The sequence below is a fragment of the Pangasianodon hypophthalmus genome, chromosome 1, assembly GCF_027358585.1.
Source record: "Pangasianodon hypophthalmus isolate fPanHyp1 chromosome 1, fPanHyp1.pri, whole genome shotgun sequence".
In the NCBI taxonomy this organism is placed as follows: domain Eukaryota; kingdom Metazoa; phylum Chordata; class Actinopteri; order Siluriformes; family Pangasiidae; genus Pangasianodon; species Pangasianodon hypophthalmus.
This window is the reverse complement of record NC_069710.1, coordinates 350,414-369,203: the sequence shown is the minus strand read 5'-3', so window position 1 is coordinate 369,203 and position 18,790 is coordinate 350,414. Positions and strand designations below refer to the sequence as shown.

The 18,790-nt window shown below is 43.5% G+C and overlaps 1 protein-coding gene across 4 annotated transcripts in view; it reads right to left on the bottom strand.

The window, feature by feature from the left end:
* Positions 1–12,270: 12,270 nt before the first annotated feature.
* The window catches only part of LOC113526710 (NACHT, LRR and PYD domains-containing protein 12-like), a 54,742-nt gene continuing 48,222 nt past the window's right edge, over positions 12,271–18,790 (bottom strand). For all 4 annotated transcript variants that reach the window (XM_053234327.1, XM_053234339.1, XM_053234343.1 and 1 more), the window contains 5 exons: positions 17,856–18,029; positions 13,929–14,102; positions 13,235–13,408; positions 12,938–13,114; positions 12,271–12,630 (listed from right to left, as the gene is read on the bottom strand). In XM_053234327.1, the coding sequence (XP_053090302.1) occupies positions 12,618–12,630; positions 12,938–13,114; positions 13,235–13,408; positions 13,929–14,102; positions 17,856–18,029 (712 nt within the window). In that variant the 3' untranslated portion in view covers positions 12,271–12,617. The remainder of the gene's footprint in view (positions 12,631–12,937; positions 13,115–13,234; positions 13,409–13,928; positions 14,103–17,855; positions 18,030–18,790) is intronic.

Below are 18,790 nucleotides of genomic sequence, written 5' to 3'. Positions count from 1 at the left end.
CACACACACACACACACACACACAAGACATTATAGAGACACCGAGTCATAACTCTGATTTTAATTGTGTGTGAAAGTTTCACAAAAATAAAGTTTAAAGTGCAAATAAGAACTAAAAATATATAGACTTGATGTATACTGTATATTTACAGCTTACACTCTCTGCATATGGAACTTCTCAAAACTTTACAATCCTTTTGTATCATTGATTAAAAATGATATTTGCAGCTACCTAAGCTCTGCTTATTTCTGTCTTTTATCTAGAGACTAACACTAGGCTATATGTATGTAACCTTATAATATACCATTACATGGTGCAAATATAGAAATCTAGTCTATCAGAATTTTTTCAACCCAACTCGAATAACCACATCACAACACCATCATATAACATCACATCCAGGGTCTTTCTCTCTCTCTCTCTCTCTCTCTCTCTCTCTCTATTCAGCTAATTTTTACCGAGTTATGTGTTTTCTAGCTACACAACACTATACATACTTTGCGAAGTGATTCAGATACATTTAAAATAGTTTCTGTGGATATTAATGTATGGTCTGGGGAAGTGAGGAACTCCTAGGGATCATTTATGAGCTCACGTGTTGAGTATTAGATGAACATGCTCTGGACTGCACCAATTCAGCAAAAGGGTTAGCAAGAGCTGCTTTCTCTCTGTGCCGTTGGTAAAATTTCAGCAGTCACTCCTTCTCTCGAAGCCTGGAGGCCTCACAGACTTACAAGACACACAGGGAAAGTAAACCGGTGATGAAGACTTTGCATTTGAATTCTGGGAGCCACTTCACAAATATGAGTCAACTTCTTTACCCTTATAACCTGCTCCATAAAGACAGTTTTGAAGCAGTGAGGGAATGTGAAGACCGTTTTAGTGATGCTCTTGCAGTAATCAAGCACCTCAGCAGAAAGTCCAGCCTCAACTAGCTAACAGACGTAAAGATATTTTAACTCCTAAAAAGATAGAGAACCGTTCATTTTCAGTATGATGGTTCCTTGTAAGATTTGATTTGATTTGATATTTTACATAAGGAAAATAATCACACACACACACACACAAACACACCATCACATCCATTAAGTATAAATAGTCTGTGTGATCCAAGTTCCACTTGCGCCACCATGTAGCAGATATGTGCTGCATAGAGCCATCATCTCGAGCCTGAAGATGAAATGCACCAGAGTCCTTGCTAGAACCAGAAAATATGGCCACATCACCCCTATCTTATCCACACTGCAGTGGCTCCCAGTAAAATTTCGCATTCATTGTAAAATACTACTATTGACCGATAAAGCACTGAGTGGTCTCGCGCCGCAGTACCTGAGCAAACTTCTGGTCAAATTTATAATCCGTCATGGCTACTTCGATCAAAAGCTGCAGGCTCTTTGTTGGTACTTTGAATAATGAAGGCAGCAGCAGGGGGCAGAGCTTTCTCTTACAAAGCCCCACATCTGTGGAACAGCCTTCCACTTAGTGTTCAGGATGCAGATACAGTCTCAGTGTTTAAGTCGATGCTGAAAACATATTTGTTTAATCAAGCCCTTTGTTAGTAGTTTTTTTCTTAGGTAAAAGCACAGATCTAAAGGGTTCATGGACTTAGAGTGTTTTGGTAAACTGGGATGTTTGGATGACGTTGCCTAACAGCCGAGCTCGACACCCCCATCCCCCTACACACACACTCACACATACACACACTCTCACATGTTCACTCAGGTTTGTCCCCCTTTTGTTATGCTGTCATAGCTAGTCTTGTAAACAATGTACATTTTCTTAAACCATTACAGAACAAGAGCATAATCTGTGTTTTCTCTCTCTTCCCCTCCATCTTTCTTCTCCCTCTCTCTCTCTCTCTCTCTCTCACACTACACATTTTATTCCAGAGTTACCAGTGATCCTGAATCCTTCTGCTCCCTGGACCTGCCTGATCCAGCCTGATGCCCTACTCCTGAATTTTCATCATTCTGTACCACAGTGAAGCCATAAAGATGGCTGTGGATGTTCTTCCTTGGAAAGCCTTAGGACTGCAATTACATTTAGGACAGTTTGCACCCCATTAGTGAACCATCAATAACTTCAGCTCAATACAATGGACTTTAAGTTAAAACTATAAACAATTCAAAAATCACTCATAAGTTGCTCATAAGCTCATGAGTTCCTGTTAACACAATTGCACTTTTGACTACATAGTATGCAGTTATGGAAGAAAAATTATTTATAATCACAATAGCCGGTGTCATCCTGATGAGAATAGGTTCCCTTTGGGTCTGGTTCCTTTCAAGGTTTCTTCCGCTTGTCCTCTCAGGGAGTTTTTCCTTGCCACTATTGCCTATGGCTTGCTCATTTGGGATAAATTTATAAATTTTAAATTTATATCTGGAATTTATATATTTCTGTAAAGCTGCTTTGTGACAATGTCCATTGTTTAAAGTGCTATACAAATAAAATTTAACTGAATTGAATAAACCTTCTGCCAGGCACATGTCCTCCTCATGGTAGACGCTTCTCCCTCTCTGGCCCTGAATGGGAAGCTATGGAAGCTTACATCCAGGAGGCGTTAGCAACAGGCTTCCTATGGCCATTGTCTTCCCCTGTGGTTCCAGGGGTCTCCTTTGTGGGCAAGAAAGATGGGAGAGCTGCACATACAACTTGATCCAGGTTAGGCAAGGGGGTGAATGGAAGACTGCTTTCATAATACCCTCTGGGTATTACGAGAACCTCATCATGCCTTTCAGGCTCATGAATGCCAAAGTGCTCTTCCAGCGGTTCAGTGATGAGGTCCTGAGGGAGACATTGAACCGTTATGTATTTGATTACTTGGATGACATCCTCATCTTTAGTAAAACTCAGGAAGAGCATGTTGGGCATGTCTGATGAGTGCTTCAGCTGCTCTTGGATAACCATCTGTACATGAAGCTTGGAAAAAAAAACTTGTTTCATGCACCATCTGTATCATTCCAGGGATTTGAGGGCAGTCTCCAGAAGAACCCCACAAAAATCATGGCAGTGGTTGATTGACCACGACTCACCTCCGTTAAATTGGTCCAGCGATTCTTTGGATTTGACAACTTTTTCTGCCGCTTTGTGAGGAATTTTGGGTCTGTGCCCAAGCCTCTAATGGCTCTTACCAAAAAGAACCAGGGAAGTTAACAGCAGAGTCCAATTATAATCTCAGGAATTGTGAGCTGCTTGTGGTCAATCTTGCTCTTGAGGAATGGAGGCACAGGGTGGAAGGACCTAAACATCCCTTTGTGGTCTGGGCTGATCACAAAGCCTGCCACACATCCAGGGTGCTAAGTGTTTGAACCCTCGGCAGGCCAGGTTAGCACTGCTCTTTAACTGACTTGATTTTGTGTTATCCTTCCATCCCAGGACCAAGAACATGAAGCCTGATGCCCTCTCCAGGCAGTGGGAAGTCTCTGCACCCCAAGTGCTTTTGGTGGCCCACCATGAATCAGGATGTCTGCTCCTATGTAGTAGCATGCCAGCTGTGCACCCAAAACAAGAATTCTAGGGTACCAGCAGCAGGCCTCGTCTACTACCTTCCTATATCCTTATGTCCATGGTCCCACCTGTTCCTCGATTTTATTACTGGTCTTCTGATCTGTCGAGGCAACTCTGTGATCCTAGTAGTGGTCGATTGCTTTTCTAAAGCCTTCTGGTTCATACCTCTGCCAGTTCTGCCATCGGCCAAACTAAATGCTGAGCTGCAGCATGTGGTGAGGATCCATGGGATACCCCAGGATTTGGTCTCCGATTGCAGCCCCCAGTTTACTACAGATGTGGCCATTGAGAATGCAGGTCAAAGGAAACGGGATCCTGTGATTTCATGCGGTATCACGCAGGATCAAACACATCCTGCGGGCACAGGAAAGACAAGACCACTAGGGGGAAATCATGTTTCATTTGAACAAACACAGCTTGCTAGTAGATTCAGTAGTTCTGCCAGGACAAATACTGTATACAGCATATACTCTTTTTCCAACCAAACGGTGCTGTTTCTTGTACTGAAGCCCATGATCTGCTTGTGCTTGGCTACAGGATCTGTGAACCTCTTTCAGAACCATTTTGCAACAAGCAGTGGACTTCTGTGTTCACTTTAAATCAATGTTTCAATAGTGAAACTTTAAATCTAAGAAAAAGAACAAAAGTTTCCATTGGCAAGAAAGGAGAAAATGGAATTTATTGAATGCTACTTTGAGGAAAGATATTCATATTTACATGTGCACACACAAATCAACTCTCTACACTGAAAAAAAAGCTCACTGAACCCACACACTCACCTGCGCTGAGGATCAACCCCAATTTCCTGGCATTCTACAACCACCACATTACTGCTGCGCTATTCTACCACACACATTTTAGCCATGTTAATTTAAATACTATAGTTATAGTAATTGTACTATGTGAATTGATCACGCTCACTACATAATTCAATCTTGTAATTAGGAACTTGTTTAAATTAGGTTTAGCATAAGCAATGCAATCACGTTTTGATGATAAATGTAATATTTTTATGTAAACCCATATGTAATATTTTTTCTTAAATTTAACTGACTGCACAATTCATTATTTTTCAGTGTAATGTAGGAAGTGGTGGTTTCTTTTATGATAGCAGCTTCAAAGAAAGACTGGTCCATTATCCCTTCAAAGACTGCAAAAGTTCCAGATCCCAGTCTAGATATTGCTCCCCAAATATGAACTTTCAGTAGGTGTTTCGACTTTGGTTTGGGCACATGTCTGCCACTCTTACGAAATGACATGGTGGTAAAGTGATCCAAAGCCACCATTGTTTCATCAGTGAAAATGACGTTGTGAAACGTATCCTTCTGATCGATCCATACCTGGGCTTGTTGAAGATGTATCTCTTTATTTTTGTTTCTGATCATGGGACACTGTTGAATTTTCACCTACATCCACCCAAGTTTTTGCCTGATCCTCTGAATGGAACACTCACTGATGTCCACTCCATTGTCACCCCAGAGCTGTTTTTTCACTGAACTTGCCAGCAGGTCATCATTATGGCTAGTAAATGTTGTCTATGGCTGTGACAATGTCCCTAAAATCAAGGGCAAAACACTAAATAAATATTTGACACTTTAGGCACAACCAACACATTGTTGCAACATATTTATGTTTGTGATAGTGTAATACTGTATGAAGTGGGTACCTTATTAATTTTGTGAGGATTACATATGCGTCATGTTTGTTCTTTGTAATGTCTTCTGATGGTGCTTAATGTAGCATGTACACCATTGGAACTCTGATGGTGGTGTATTGCTCGAGTGGAACTTCCAGCAGACCTCATCCTGATGTCTTGGGAATCCAGTTTGCTGATCTTGGTCTTTACATGTGGATGGACTGCATTTATCCACACAGATGTCAAGGTGTCATTGGAGGCGTGAACATTAAGTGAGAATGAGTTGTAGATCCTGTAGGCTAGGCCTATCTATCAGGCCAATCTAAATGATTAACATGGTGTAATGTACTAAAGACAATGACCAGGAAGGTAAAACAAGTTCACACACTCCTTGACTTATGCAGAATTTACCACAATGACACCATAATCACCAAAACCACCGTCAGCTGACAAGGAAGCGGCATGCAATGTTATACACACCACTGTTGCTGAGTTACAGCAACCTACCTAAGTATGCTCCTACAGTTAAAGGCAGCCTGTCTCCACAAGGATTGTGAGGAGGTAGACTCAGGAGGCCAGTATGGCCCTGCAGGACTGCTTTGAAACATTTATCCATACAGATGTCAAGGTGTCATTGGGGAAGTGGACAATAAGTGAGAATGAGCTGTAGATACTGTAGGCTAGGCAGGCCTATAGCAGGCCCGTGGACTTCTGTGTTCACTTTAAACCAGCTTTTTCAATAGTGAAACTTTAAATCTAAGAAAAGAATAAAAGTTTCCATTGGTAAGAAAAGAGAAAATGGAATCAATTCAACACTACTTTAAGGAAGGATATTCATATTTACACATGCAAACACCAATTGACGTTAAAGCTCATTGAATCCACACTCTAACCTGAGCAGAGGATGAAACTTGGGTTGCTGGCATTCAACAGCAACCACATTACTGCTGCACTATTCTACCACACATTTTAGCCATGTTAATTTAAATATTATAGTTATAGTACCTGTACTATGTGAACTGATCACGCTAACATTACGTAATTCAATCTTGTAATTAGAAATTTGTTTAAATTAAGATTAGCATAAGCAATGAAATCACATTTTGATGAGAAATGTAATATTTTTGTACAAACCATACCTAATATTTTCTCTTAAATCTAACTGAACACACGTTCCATTTTTTCAGTGTGCTGTGTGTTGAGCTACAGTATGTTGTGCCACGCGCCACCTGGTGGATATTGTGTGAAGCACAACAAATGAATTTAAATTCTAACAAGCATGCCTGCAGGGTGCTGCGTGATCACGCGTGATGAATCGCGTGAAACCACATGAAAAAATGCACATTCTTAAAGGCCACATCTGTAGCCACATACAGTGACTTTGTCACTGACCTCCCATGTCTCAGAACAACACAGTCATTATGGTGATAGTAGACAGTTTTTCCAAGACCCTCCACCTGCTCTCCCTCCCTGGACTTTCTTTCACCTTTGAAAATTCAGAGCTTATCTTTAACCACGTTTTCAGGTAGTTTGGCATCCTGGAAGAAAATGTGAGTGAACAGGGACCCCAATTCACATCCCGAGTGTGGGGAGAATTCATGGAAAAATTGTACCACCCCAAGCCACTAGCCAAGTGAGAGAGAGGTATTCAGTAGTTTGGCCAATTGCTAAGGACATACTGTGCCAATAATCAGGATGACTATGCCTATGATTCCTTCCATGATCAGAGTACACCCAAACCTATCCCCAGCACTCTGCTACTAAGCTCACCCCATTCCAATGTGTCTTTGGCTATCAGTCACCTCTGTTCCCATGGAAGATCTACCCAAATGACTCACTGGCTGCAGACAACTGGTCCAGGCAGTGTGAGAAGGTGTGGGAAATGGCACACCAGCACCTCAAACACACTGCCCAATTAACTAAGGAATTCACTGACCGATGCTGGGGGGACACTCCCCAGTAGGAACTGGATGATCAGGTGTGGCTGTCCACCAAAGACCTCCATATCACCCAAGGGTGCAGGAAGCTGTCACACTGCTACATCAGCCTGTTAAAGATCCTCCAGAGATGTGTATTTTTCAGGATTCAATTGAATACTGTGGTCACAAAATTGACAAACATGGGCTGCACAAATGCAAAGTTGATGCTGTTCTGAAAGGACCAAAGCCACAGAATATCTCCCAGTTGCAATCTTTCTCAGGTCTGGAAAAATTATTACCGCAAATTTCTTCTCAAATTGTCGTCTTGTCTGTATCCACTAAATTGTGTGCTACAGGCTGGAAGGAAGTGGCACTGGTCCAAACAATGTGAAAGTGCTTTCCAAGAAGCAGAACAATTTGTAACCTCAGACAGTGTCCTCAAAAACTATGACCCTAATTTAGCTCTCAAAACTTGCATGTGATGCATGCCCTAATGGGTTTGGTGCAGTGTCTTCTCAAGAATATCCAGAAAGAACGGCGCACCTCATTTCCTTTGCCTCCAGATCCTGAACTACAGCTGAGAAAAATGCCCAGATATATAGAGAAGTACTGAGTCTGATCTAGGGGGTCAAGAAATTCAGTTTTTATATGGCAGACATTTCACTCTGATTACTGATCATCAGCGTTTGCTCTTAATTTTCAACCCCAGAAAAGGTGTCCCAGCTATGGCAGAAGTTAGACTGTAAAGATGGGCCGTATTCTTAGGGGAACATTCATACAGCACTGAATTCAAGGGAACACAACAGCACTGAAAATGCTGACAGCCTTTCCTGGCTTCCACTGGAATTAGCACCTGCAAAAAGGCAAATGGATCTGTCAACATTTTCCACAGGTAGAGCTGTTACCTGTCACCAGTGATGAAATCAAGCAAGAAACATCTCATGACCCAATCCTGTCTACAGTATATGAACTGACTCTGCATGGTTGGCCAAGCAAGGGTGATGCATCACTGCCATATCAATCTGTTATTTCTACTGTAAGGGGAATCTGGCTCAGCCTTGTGCCATCACTAGAGGGAGGCAGAGAGCACTGTGTTCATTATAATCAGTGATAATCAGCTCCACCTGTACCTGGGTCTGTTTAAGGAGAGCTCTGCACTCATTCACTGCTCAGTGTTGAGTCAAAATTGCTACGTGCTGGTGCTCAAGTCGCAGCTGCTAAACTCTAGAAATATTCTCCTGCTAATGTCTGTGGCTTCGACAGCCAGCTCTCAAGCTCTCAGCATATATATTAAAAAAGAAATATATATATATATATATATTTGTAGCAAAACTGTTCAGATCAATGGAAGTCCAAAGACATCTTGATGGTTTCTAAATGGTACCATCCACAGTAATCACATGGATCTTTAGGCTGTCTGTGTGGGCCATCCTCAGAAACAGCGAGTGATTTCCAAGTGTTGAGAAATATATATATATATATATATATAAACTGTCTACATCTATCTATATATAATATATATTATTTGTTTTAGGTGTTTAAAATAGTGCTTCACTTGAAAGACATTGTTAGAGGTGATTTCATTACTACAGAAATTGATTTAAAAGGACATGTCAGAGAAGCGACACTTCCAGGGGTTTTAGGTATGTTATGTGGGTCTGGAGTTAGCATATTATAATCATGTGACCTACTTCAAGCCACTCCTCCTAAAACAAGTGCTTATAATAATATTAATTTGTATTAAAGAGATGTGTGTAAAACACATGAAATTTTTTATTGTGATGAGTGAAGGCACGCCCATCTCTGTCATTTATACAGAGATCACCTATTCTGCTTTAATTTTTCATAATTAGACATCAGACATCCTCTGACAACATTACTTACAACATCTGGAAAAATGAATCCCCTCTGAATAGTACTAGTTCCCCGAGGGAACTCGAGCTGCTTCGACAATGCTTTGGGAACACCTCTGCGTGACCACGCTCTGAATCACATGTGTAATCCGTCCAACGGAGGTCTCTAGAACAGCTAAATCGGCTGTTCCCTGCAGGTCCTCTGCTTCAGGGCACCGATCTAGTCGTTCTAAGTACGACAGAGGTCGGTCTTGGGAGACTGATTCCCTTAGTAGACTTTCTGGCAGCGTGGAAGCTTCTGCCAAATGTGTCTGAATGGGGCCTGCATACTGTAGAAAAAGGCTGAACAAGATTCAGTTCGAGTCTTGTCCTCCTCTATTCAATAGGGTTTTTCCACTCTGGTGGGCCCCGAGCAGGCTCTGGTCATGGAACAAGAAGTAGATACTCTCTTGAGGAAGGAGGCCATCGAAGGTGGTCCCTCCTCTCAACAGAGAGTCTGGGTTCTACAGCTGGTACTTCATAGTTCCGAAGAAGGATGGAGGGTTGCGTCCTATTTTATATCTGTGTCTGCTGAACCGCTCAGTCATGAGACTCAAATTCAAAATGCTCACACTCAAACAAGTCGTGTCTCAAATCAGGTCCGAGGACTGGTTTGTCACGATAGATCTGAAAGATGCGTACTTCCACATTTCCATTCTTCCTCAGCACGGGAGGTACCTGAGGATTGCTTTTGGGGGCAAAGCTTACCAATATCGGGTTCTTCCCTTCGGTCTTGCACTCTCACCCTGCACTTTCATCAAGTGTGTAGATGCTGCTCTGGCTCCACTGCGACTCCAGGGCTTCCGCATACTCAATTACATCGACGATTGGTTGATTTTAGCTCAATCAGAGCAGATGGTGGTTCGACATCGAGATATCATTCTCGCCCATATGAGAGAATTGGGGCACAAGTGGCACATAAACTGCCTGGAGATGCTGGCCGTGTTTCGAGCAGTGGAACATTTTCTCCCAGACCTAAGGGGCCATCATGTGTTTGTCCACACGGACAACACTTCAGTGGTCTCCTACCTAAACCGGCAGGGGGGTCTGCGCTCACGCCCCCTTTACAGGCTGGCGCGCCAGATCCTTCTGTGGGCCCAAGGGAAGCTGCTCTCACTGAGGGCAGTATACATCCCGGGGCACCTCAATCAGGGAGCAGACATCCTGACAAGGCAGGGGCTGAGGCCCGGGTGGTGGAGCAGATATGGAGGATGTTTTACATAGCACAAGTTGATTTGTTTGATCAAGAGACTTCGCACTGTCCCCTCTGGTTTTCCCTCACTCACCCAGCTCCTCTTGGACTGGACACTATGGCACAGACGTGGCCGAAGCTGCACCTGTATGCTTTCCTCCCTATCGCTCTGCTCCCGGGAGTTCTGGAGGGGGTCCGCCGAGACGGAGTACGTCTTCATCTTCTATTAGTAGCCGGCCATGGTTTGCGAACCCGTTAGCCCTTCTCGAGGACTCTCCTTGGGAGATTCCCATCAGGTGGGATCTCCTCTCTCAGGCGGGGGGTACCCTATTTCACCCTCTGTCCGGAGTTATGGAGGCTGTGGCTGTGGCCCCTGAGGGGGCACAGCTTGTAGCCTCTGGTCTCTTAACCGAGGTTGTGGAGACCATACTTCAATCCAGAGCTCCCTCCACGAGGAAATCGTACGCTGCTTAGTGGCATCTGTTCACGTCATGGTGTGAAAACTGTCAGTTAGAATCAGTTAACTGCCCGGTTTGTTCAGTGTTGGAATTTCTGCGAGAGCGGTTTGCCACAGGGTTATCTCCCTCCACTTTACAAGTTCATGTGGCTGCTATTGCTGCATATCATGCTCCGCTGGGTGGGCAATCTCTGGGGAGAAACCCATTAGTGACACGTTTCCTCCGTGGTACCAGGAGGCTGAGGCCCCCGGTACGACCTAGAGTGCCTTCTTGGGATTTGGCTGTGGTTTTAGAGGCCCTTTCTAAACCTCCCTTTGAACCTTTGGAGGAGGTGTCTTTGAGATTTCTTACAGTCAAGACTGTATTTCTATTAGCCATCTCTTCCCTGAAGAGAGTCGGTGACCTTCAGGCTCTTTCTGTGCCCCCATTTTTTCTAGAGTTTGCCCGTGGCATGGCCAGAGCCTTTCTTTACCCCAGACCAGGGTTTGTCCCTAAGGTGCCTTCTGTGGGACCATGACCAGAAAAAGTTTAATTGTGTGTGTCCAGTGCGAGCACTGGACGCATACGACCACAGAGCTGACCTGTGGAGGAAGTTGGACCAGCTATTTGTCTGCTACGATCCTTATAAGAAGGGTCTTCCTGCAAACAAGCAGACCCTCAGCAGGTGGATAGTGGATGCTATCACTACTCCTTCCTCCCCACTCCGTTGGGGGGCAAAGCTCATTCTACCCGAAGTATGGTGGCCTCCAATTCCTTCTTCTCTGGTGTTTCTCTCCAGGATATCTGCATTGCTGCGGGATGGTCCACCCCTCTGACTTTCGTCAGGTTTTACAGTCTTGACCTCAATGCCACTCCTGGCTCCTCAGTTCTCTAGACCTAGTTGTGCCCTTCCACACTAGGCAGGGATTTGTCCGTCTGGTGGCATTGGATACTTGGTCCCAAAGCATTGTCGATGCAGCTCGAGTTCCCGAAGGGGAACGTCCCTAGGTTACGTCTGTAACCATGGTTCCCCAAGGGAACGAGACGCTGCGTCTCGGTGCCATACTTCCTGCAACCCTGCGAGCGCTTCTTTCACTCTCCTGAAGCTGGCGCCGGCTCCACCGCATGCGCTTTTATACTTCCGGGTTGCTACGTCATCCTGCCGGTGACGTCATGCGATTTCATTGGACGGATTACACGTGATTCAGAGTGTGGTCATGCAGAGGTGTTCCCAAAGCATTGTCGAAACAGTGTCTTGTTCCCTCGGGGAACCATGGTTACAGACGTAACCTAGGGACGTTTCTGGTAACTCTGTAATTTTCTCAGTTTTGTTCTGTTTGATATTGGTGTTGGCACTGTTGGTCATGGAGAGTCTGGGGAAATAAGGGGTGTGTATGTTGGGACAAACAGTAGGCCATATGGTCTCCCCATGACATCACTTCCTGCACGCATCAGGCAGAAATTAATTGAACCACAACACTGGAAGCAGCTTAAAGTCCTGATACAGGACTGTGTGTTGCTGTGACAGCACAGAGAGCTTCTTGAAGACGAGCTGTACGAGATGAAACTCATTTCTTTCTCTAATAATTTAGGACATCATGGACACAACATTAAATGTGGTTTATATACACACTGATTACACAATGATTACACACACACACACACACACACTGCATTGTTGTGTGTTCCCAGTCACCGTTTATTTTGTATTACACATAATGTAGATAAATATATCACCATATATACATAATTGTATGGAATAACAGGTTTACATACAGTAAATATACAAGAAGGTTTTTAATTCTGCTTTTAAAATTATGTAAATATCTTTAATAGTCGAAGCGTGTTGCAGTTCTACATGTTTACATTATAGTTTAAAATGCAGTAGAAAAGATGTTATTGTGTTGTGTGTAAATAGTGAAGGACTTTGCATGATAAAATATATTATTACAGTCTGAAGAAGCGTGAGCTGAGTGGATAAAGGATGCGATCAGTCACGGTCATGAACTTCTACATCTGAATGTGAATGATTCAGCTCGTAATGCTGTAAGACAGAGAACAGGACAGAATGACAATGTTAAACACCATCAACCATCAGAGTCCTTACAAACACCAGCACACACACACACACACACACACACACACCCCTACAAACATCACCAAACGCTACATGTTTAAGAGAATAATAGAATAATCAACAGTTTTTTGAGGACCAAAAAGGATGCCAAATATTTCCTTTTGGTTACTGAAGGTAAGATTAAGGCTAGGGGTCTGAGAGACTCAGGGTGTGGGTGCGTGTGTGTGCGTGTGTGTGTGTGTGTGTGTGTGTAGACAGTAATTCAGTAACTCACTGTAGTGTCTCCAGTGTACAGTGTGGATCCTTCAGTAGATCAGAGAGCAGCTTCACTCCTGACTCTCCTGGATTATTGTTGTTCAGGTTCAGTTCTCTCAGGTGTGATGAGGAGTTTGACCTCAGAGCTGAAGCCAAAGCGGCACAACCTTCATCTGTAATCCTGCATTTATACAACCTGCAGAGAGAAAACCATCTCACAGTTACAGCGTAAATCACTCAGCTTTACTACACAACATACACAATCTTCATATACAGTACACTTACAGTGTGTGTGTGTGTGTGTGTGTGTGTATACCTCAGTATCTCCAGTGTACAGTGTGGATTCTCCAGTCCAGCAGAGAGCAGCTTCACTCCTGAATCCTGCAGTTTATTGTCACTCAGGTTCAGTTCCCTCAGACTGGAGGAGTTTGAGCTGAGAACTGAGGACAGAACTCTACAGCTTTCCTCTGTCAGGTTACAGTCACACAGACTGGAAGAGAAATAATGAAATATGTGAATATCTGATTGATAAATGAGGAGTGTTCCATCAGTTGGGAAATAAACTGTCTCCCTGAACACAAGGTTCTGATGTCAGAATAAAAATATAAAATAAAGAGACTGTGTATTTGTACTTGGACAGATCCACGTGTCTCAGCTCATATGAGACGATGTATTTAACAACAAGAAAGGGAAAGAGACGGATAGAGGTGGAGACACAAGATCTAAACAGATATAATTACAATTCACAAGTATAATTTTTATTTATTCATGATACGGAATTAATCTACAAAGTAAATCTGATTCACAGGTTCGTCTTTCAATTTCTTATAGAATAATACATTACAGTTTAAACAACAAATCAGTTTAGTTCACTATGTAGAAGAAGGAACATGATGCAGGTACATGAGTGTGTAGAGAGAAAGTAAGAGTGTGTGTTGGATATAATCATTTCTGTTTGTAATTTTCAGCTATAAAGTGATGATCTAACCCCAGTGTGTGTGTGTGTATACCTCAGTTTCTCCAGTGTACAGTGTGGATTCTCCAGTCCAGCAGAGAGCAGCTTCACTCCTGAATCCTGCAGTTTATTGAAACTCAGGTACAGTTCTCTCAGTCTGGAGGAGTTTGAGCTGAGAACTGAGGACAGAACTCTACAGCTTTCCTCTGTCAAATCACACCCACACAGACTGGAAGAGAAATGATGAAATATCAGAACACTGATCTCAAACACACACACAGCCATAACACAGCTAAACTTCACCATGTAACAGAAATGTGAGTGTGTTTCTCTCACACACAGAAATCAGAGGACAGGACGCCACATCAGCACATTTACAGGAGCAGCGACGTCTTTCTGCACTCCACAATCTCTCAGCTACAATTTATTATAACACCATTAGCTCATGTACATAACACACACGTGAGAGTGAGCAGCCTCTCTCTCTGTCTCTATCCCCCTCTCTCTCTACCTGTCTCTATCCCCCCCTCTATCTATCTGTCTGTCTCTATCCCCCCATCTATGTCTCTATTCCCCCCTCTATCTGTCTGTCTGTATGTCTCTCTCTCTCTCTGTCTCACACACAGGATGATGGTAGAAGCATAGTTTGCAACAGTTAGACACAAATTTAGAAAGCGTCAAGTTTAGTAGTGTATATTCTTCTTGCTTAGTTAAGTGCTACAAGTTCCCTCTCAGTCTTATTTTCACTAACCACTCCTGACTAGGCTGCAGACATTTGCCTCAAACCCATCTCTGGTGTTGCCTCTCACAGACCCAGAAGCTCTCATCCACAAACCAGAGGCCGCATCTAACCTCATCTAACCTCATCTACCCTCCTCTGTTTTCTCGGTCTCAAATAGTGGTGGTAGGTGGGCTCTGGAACTGCCAGTGTGCTGTAAAGAAAGCTGATTTCATATCAGCTTTAGCTTCCCATTACTCTCTTGACTTTTTGGCACTAATTGAGACCTGGATCTCTCCACAGACCTCAGCAACACCGGCTGCCTTATCCTCTGCTTATGCTTTCTCACACACTCCACGAGAAGCTGGCAGGGGTGGTGATACAGGTTTGCTGTTGTCTCTGAGATGGTGCTTCACACCATTCTCCCTGTCTCATCTCAACATCTCATCCTTTGAATTCCATGCAGTTACAGTTACCTTCCCGATCAGCTTTCTCATCATTGTCATCTACCGCCCTCCTGGTCCCCTAGGGGCCTTCCTTGAAGAAATGAAAATGCTCCTCAGTCCTTTCTCCAGCACCCCTCTTACTGTCCTCAGAGACTTCAACCTGCCTGCCAACAAGCTCTAGTCCTCTTGCCTTCTCCCTCTTCTGCATTCCTTCTCCTTAACATTCAACAGCTGTTCTCCTACACATAATGGAGGAAACACCCTGGACCTTGTCTTCAGCTGCCCCTTTCCTGCTACAGACATCAGTGCTACCCCACTCCACATCTCTGATCATCTCTTGGTATCCTTCACCATCACCCTCCCCCTCCTGCCTAAAACCACCAGCCATCAATACTTCTCTCCCACTTGTAGAAACCTCCACTCTATCTCCCCTTCCTCCTTAGCTTCCTGCACCCTATCATCTCTTCCTGACCCTGACTGCTTTTCCTCCCTACCATTGGAGCTAGCCACTGACACTTTCCTCTCCTCACTTTCCTCATCCTTGGACCTCCTCTGTCCTCTATCTTCTAAACCCAGGAAGATTTCTTGCCTTGTTCTGCGGCCATCAAATGTTTTACCCAGCAATCGGAGAGAGCTAAGAAAGTGGAAGAAATTGCATCTCGACACAGATCTTGCCTCTTACTGTGCTCTCCTGTCCAATTTCTCATCTGAAGTGACTTCTGCTAAGACTGGCTTCTACAAGGAAAAGCTGGAATTCTCTGCACAAGATCCTCGCAGCTCCACAACATCTTTTCTTCACTACTCAACCCACCGGCTCCTCCTGCTCCATCCTCCCTGACTGCTGAAGACTTTGCCACTTTTTATGATGAGAAGATTGAAAAAATCTGCCAGTCATTCACTTCTACCCCGACTCCTACACTACACACTGAGGAATCTCCTTTTCATTCACTGGCACAGTTTTCTAAACTAACAACAGAAGAGATCCTGCAACCCTACCACCTGCCCATTGGATCCAATCCCTTCCACAATGCTCCAGACCTTCTCTCAAGACCTCCCCCCCCTTCATCACCACTATCATCAATGACTCCATAACATCTGGTCAAGGGTTATTCCCATCCTGAAGAATCCCACTCTGGATCTCTCTGACATCAGCAACAACCGATCAATTTCACTTCTCTCTTTTATTTCTAAAACCCTTGAAAGAACTGTCTACAATCAACTGTCTCTCCATCTCTCACAGGACAACCTCCAAGATCCCAACCAGTCTGTCTTCAAACCGGCACACTCCACAGAGACTGCCCTTTTGGCCGTCACTGAGAAGCTACATGCCACTAGATCAGCCAAACTTCTGATCTTGAGTCCTCATCCTCCTTGACCTTTCAGCAGCGTTTGACACGGTGAACCACAAGACTCTCCTATCCACCCTCATGAGCCTAGGAATTTGTGGTGCAACATGGCAATGGTTTGCTTCCTACCTGGAAGGTCAGTCATATCAGGTGACATGGAGGGGATCCACATCTGCTCCTCGCAGACTCTCCACTGGTGTCCCACAAGGCTCAGTACTTGGTCCTCTCCTGTTCTCCCTCTATACTCAATCTCTTGGTGTGGTCATATCATCACATGGGTTTTCATATCACTGCTATGTGGATGACACTCAACTCATCCTCTCCTTCCCTCCCCCCATTTCTTTCCACACAGGCCACTCAGGTGCTCGATCAGTCCCTTGTCATTTTGAGACTGGACTACTGCAACTAACTCCTGGCAGGTCTGCCTCTGAGCGCCATTCGTCCTCTGCAACTGATCCAGAATGCAGCTGCACAACTGGTTTTCAACCTTCCTAAGTTTTCCCACACCACCCCATTGCTATGCTCCCTCCACTGGCTTCCTGCAGCTCCACGCATCAGATTTAAAACATTGATGCTTGCCTACAAATCCAAAAACGGACGAGCACCCACTTATCTCAAAGCACTTATCACACCTCGCACGACACTCCCTCCGATCCTCTAGCACTGCTAAACTGCTCCCTCCAGCTCTCAGGGTACAAGGAAGACCTGCATCGAGACTCTTCTCTGTTCTGGCACCAAGGTGGTGGAATGAACTTCCCCTAGATGTCCGAACAGCCGAGTCACTGGCAGTCTTCAAACGACGTCTAAAGACTTACCTCTTCATAAAGTACTTAAATTAGCACTTACAAAACCAAAAAACAAAATGTATTGTCTGAGTGCTTGTCTATTACTTACCAACAGAGTTTTTGACTGATGGTATTCCTAGTTTGTGACCTAGTGAGCCAGTATCAGAATGTATTTTTGATAGACTTCAAAGCAGTTTTGTAAGTCGCTCGGGATAAGGGCGTCTGCCAAATGCCGTAAATGTAAATATAAATGGCATATTACACTTGATCTCACAAGTCTGATGTGCACTGATCTAGGAGCTCTAGAAATAAATATATTTTGATCCAAAGTGAGAAGTGATTTAGAATTTTCAGTATTGACACAAACTTATGTGATGTATTTCAAAGAGACAATAAAACAGTTGGTGTGCATCGTTCTCTGCTCATACAGACACCTCTGATTTCCAGGCGTTTGGAGTGGACCCGAGTACAGGTGGTGTGTTCACGTATGTCAAAAGGTTTGTTTAATAACATCTTACTGTAAAAAGTGAAACAATCTTCTGTTAAAATTTCAGAGGTTTGTTTAAAGATGATTAGAGTAACTATTAACAAGCATTAATCCAATCTACATTAAAATAACAAACCACACAGTAACACATTTCTAAATAAAAACACTGTGTGTGTGTGTGTGTGTGTGTGTGTATATACCTCAGTATCTCCAGTGTACAGTGTGGATTCTCCAGTCCAGCAGAGAGCAGCTTCACTCCTGAATCCTGCAGTTTATTGTTACTCAGGTTCAGTTCTCTCAGTCTGCAGGAGTTTGAGCTGAGAACTGAGGACAGAACTCTACAGCTTTCCTCTGTCAGGTTACACTCACACAGACTGGAAGAGAAATGATGAAATTTGTGAATATCTGATTAATAAATGAGGTGTGTTTCTATCACAATGGCTTTCAAGTTGGATGGTTTAAATGTCTGTTGGAAAACTTGGTGTCTGCAGCTTTAAGAGACAAAAATAAACTGTGTTGTGTCTCGTAATATGTGTTTCCTTTGGCCTCGACTCATAAATATTTTCTGTGTTTTTGCTGTAATGAAGTAACTTGTACACGACACGTGTTAAATATATTTGGTCTTTTCCTTCCTCTGAGCTACAGGTGATTCTATCATCAATCAGTGATAGTTATGGGGAATGATGGGACGATGGCATATTACACTCCATCTCACAAGTCCAATGTGCACTGATCTATGAGCTCTAGAAATAAATGTATTTTGATCCAAAGTGAGAAGTGATTTTGATTTTTCAGTATTGACACAAACTTGTGTGTTGAATTTCAAAGAGACAATAAAACAGTTGGTGTGCATCGTTCTCTGCTCATACAGACACCTCTGATTTCCGGGGGTTTGGAGTGGACCCGAGTACAGGTGGTGTGTTCACGTACGTCAGAAGGTTGGTTTAATAACATGTTACTGTAAAAAGTGAAACAATCTTCTGTAAAAGTACCAGACAATTGTTTAAAGATGATTAGAGTAACTATTAACAAGCATTAATCCAATCAGTGCAGTTTAGTGTTACATTAAAATAACAAACCACACAGTAACACATTTATAAATAAAAACACTCACTCAGCTTTTCTGGAGGCTTTG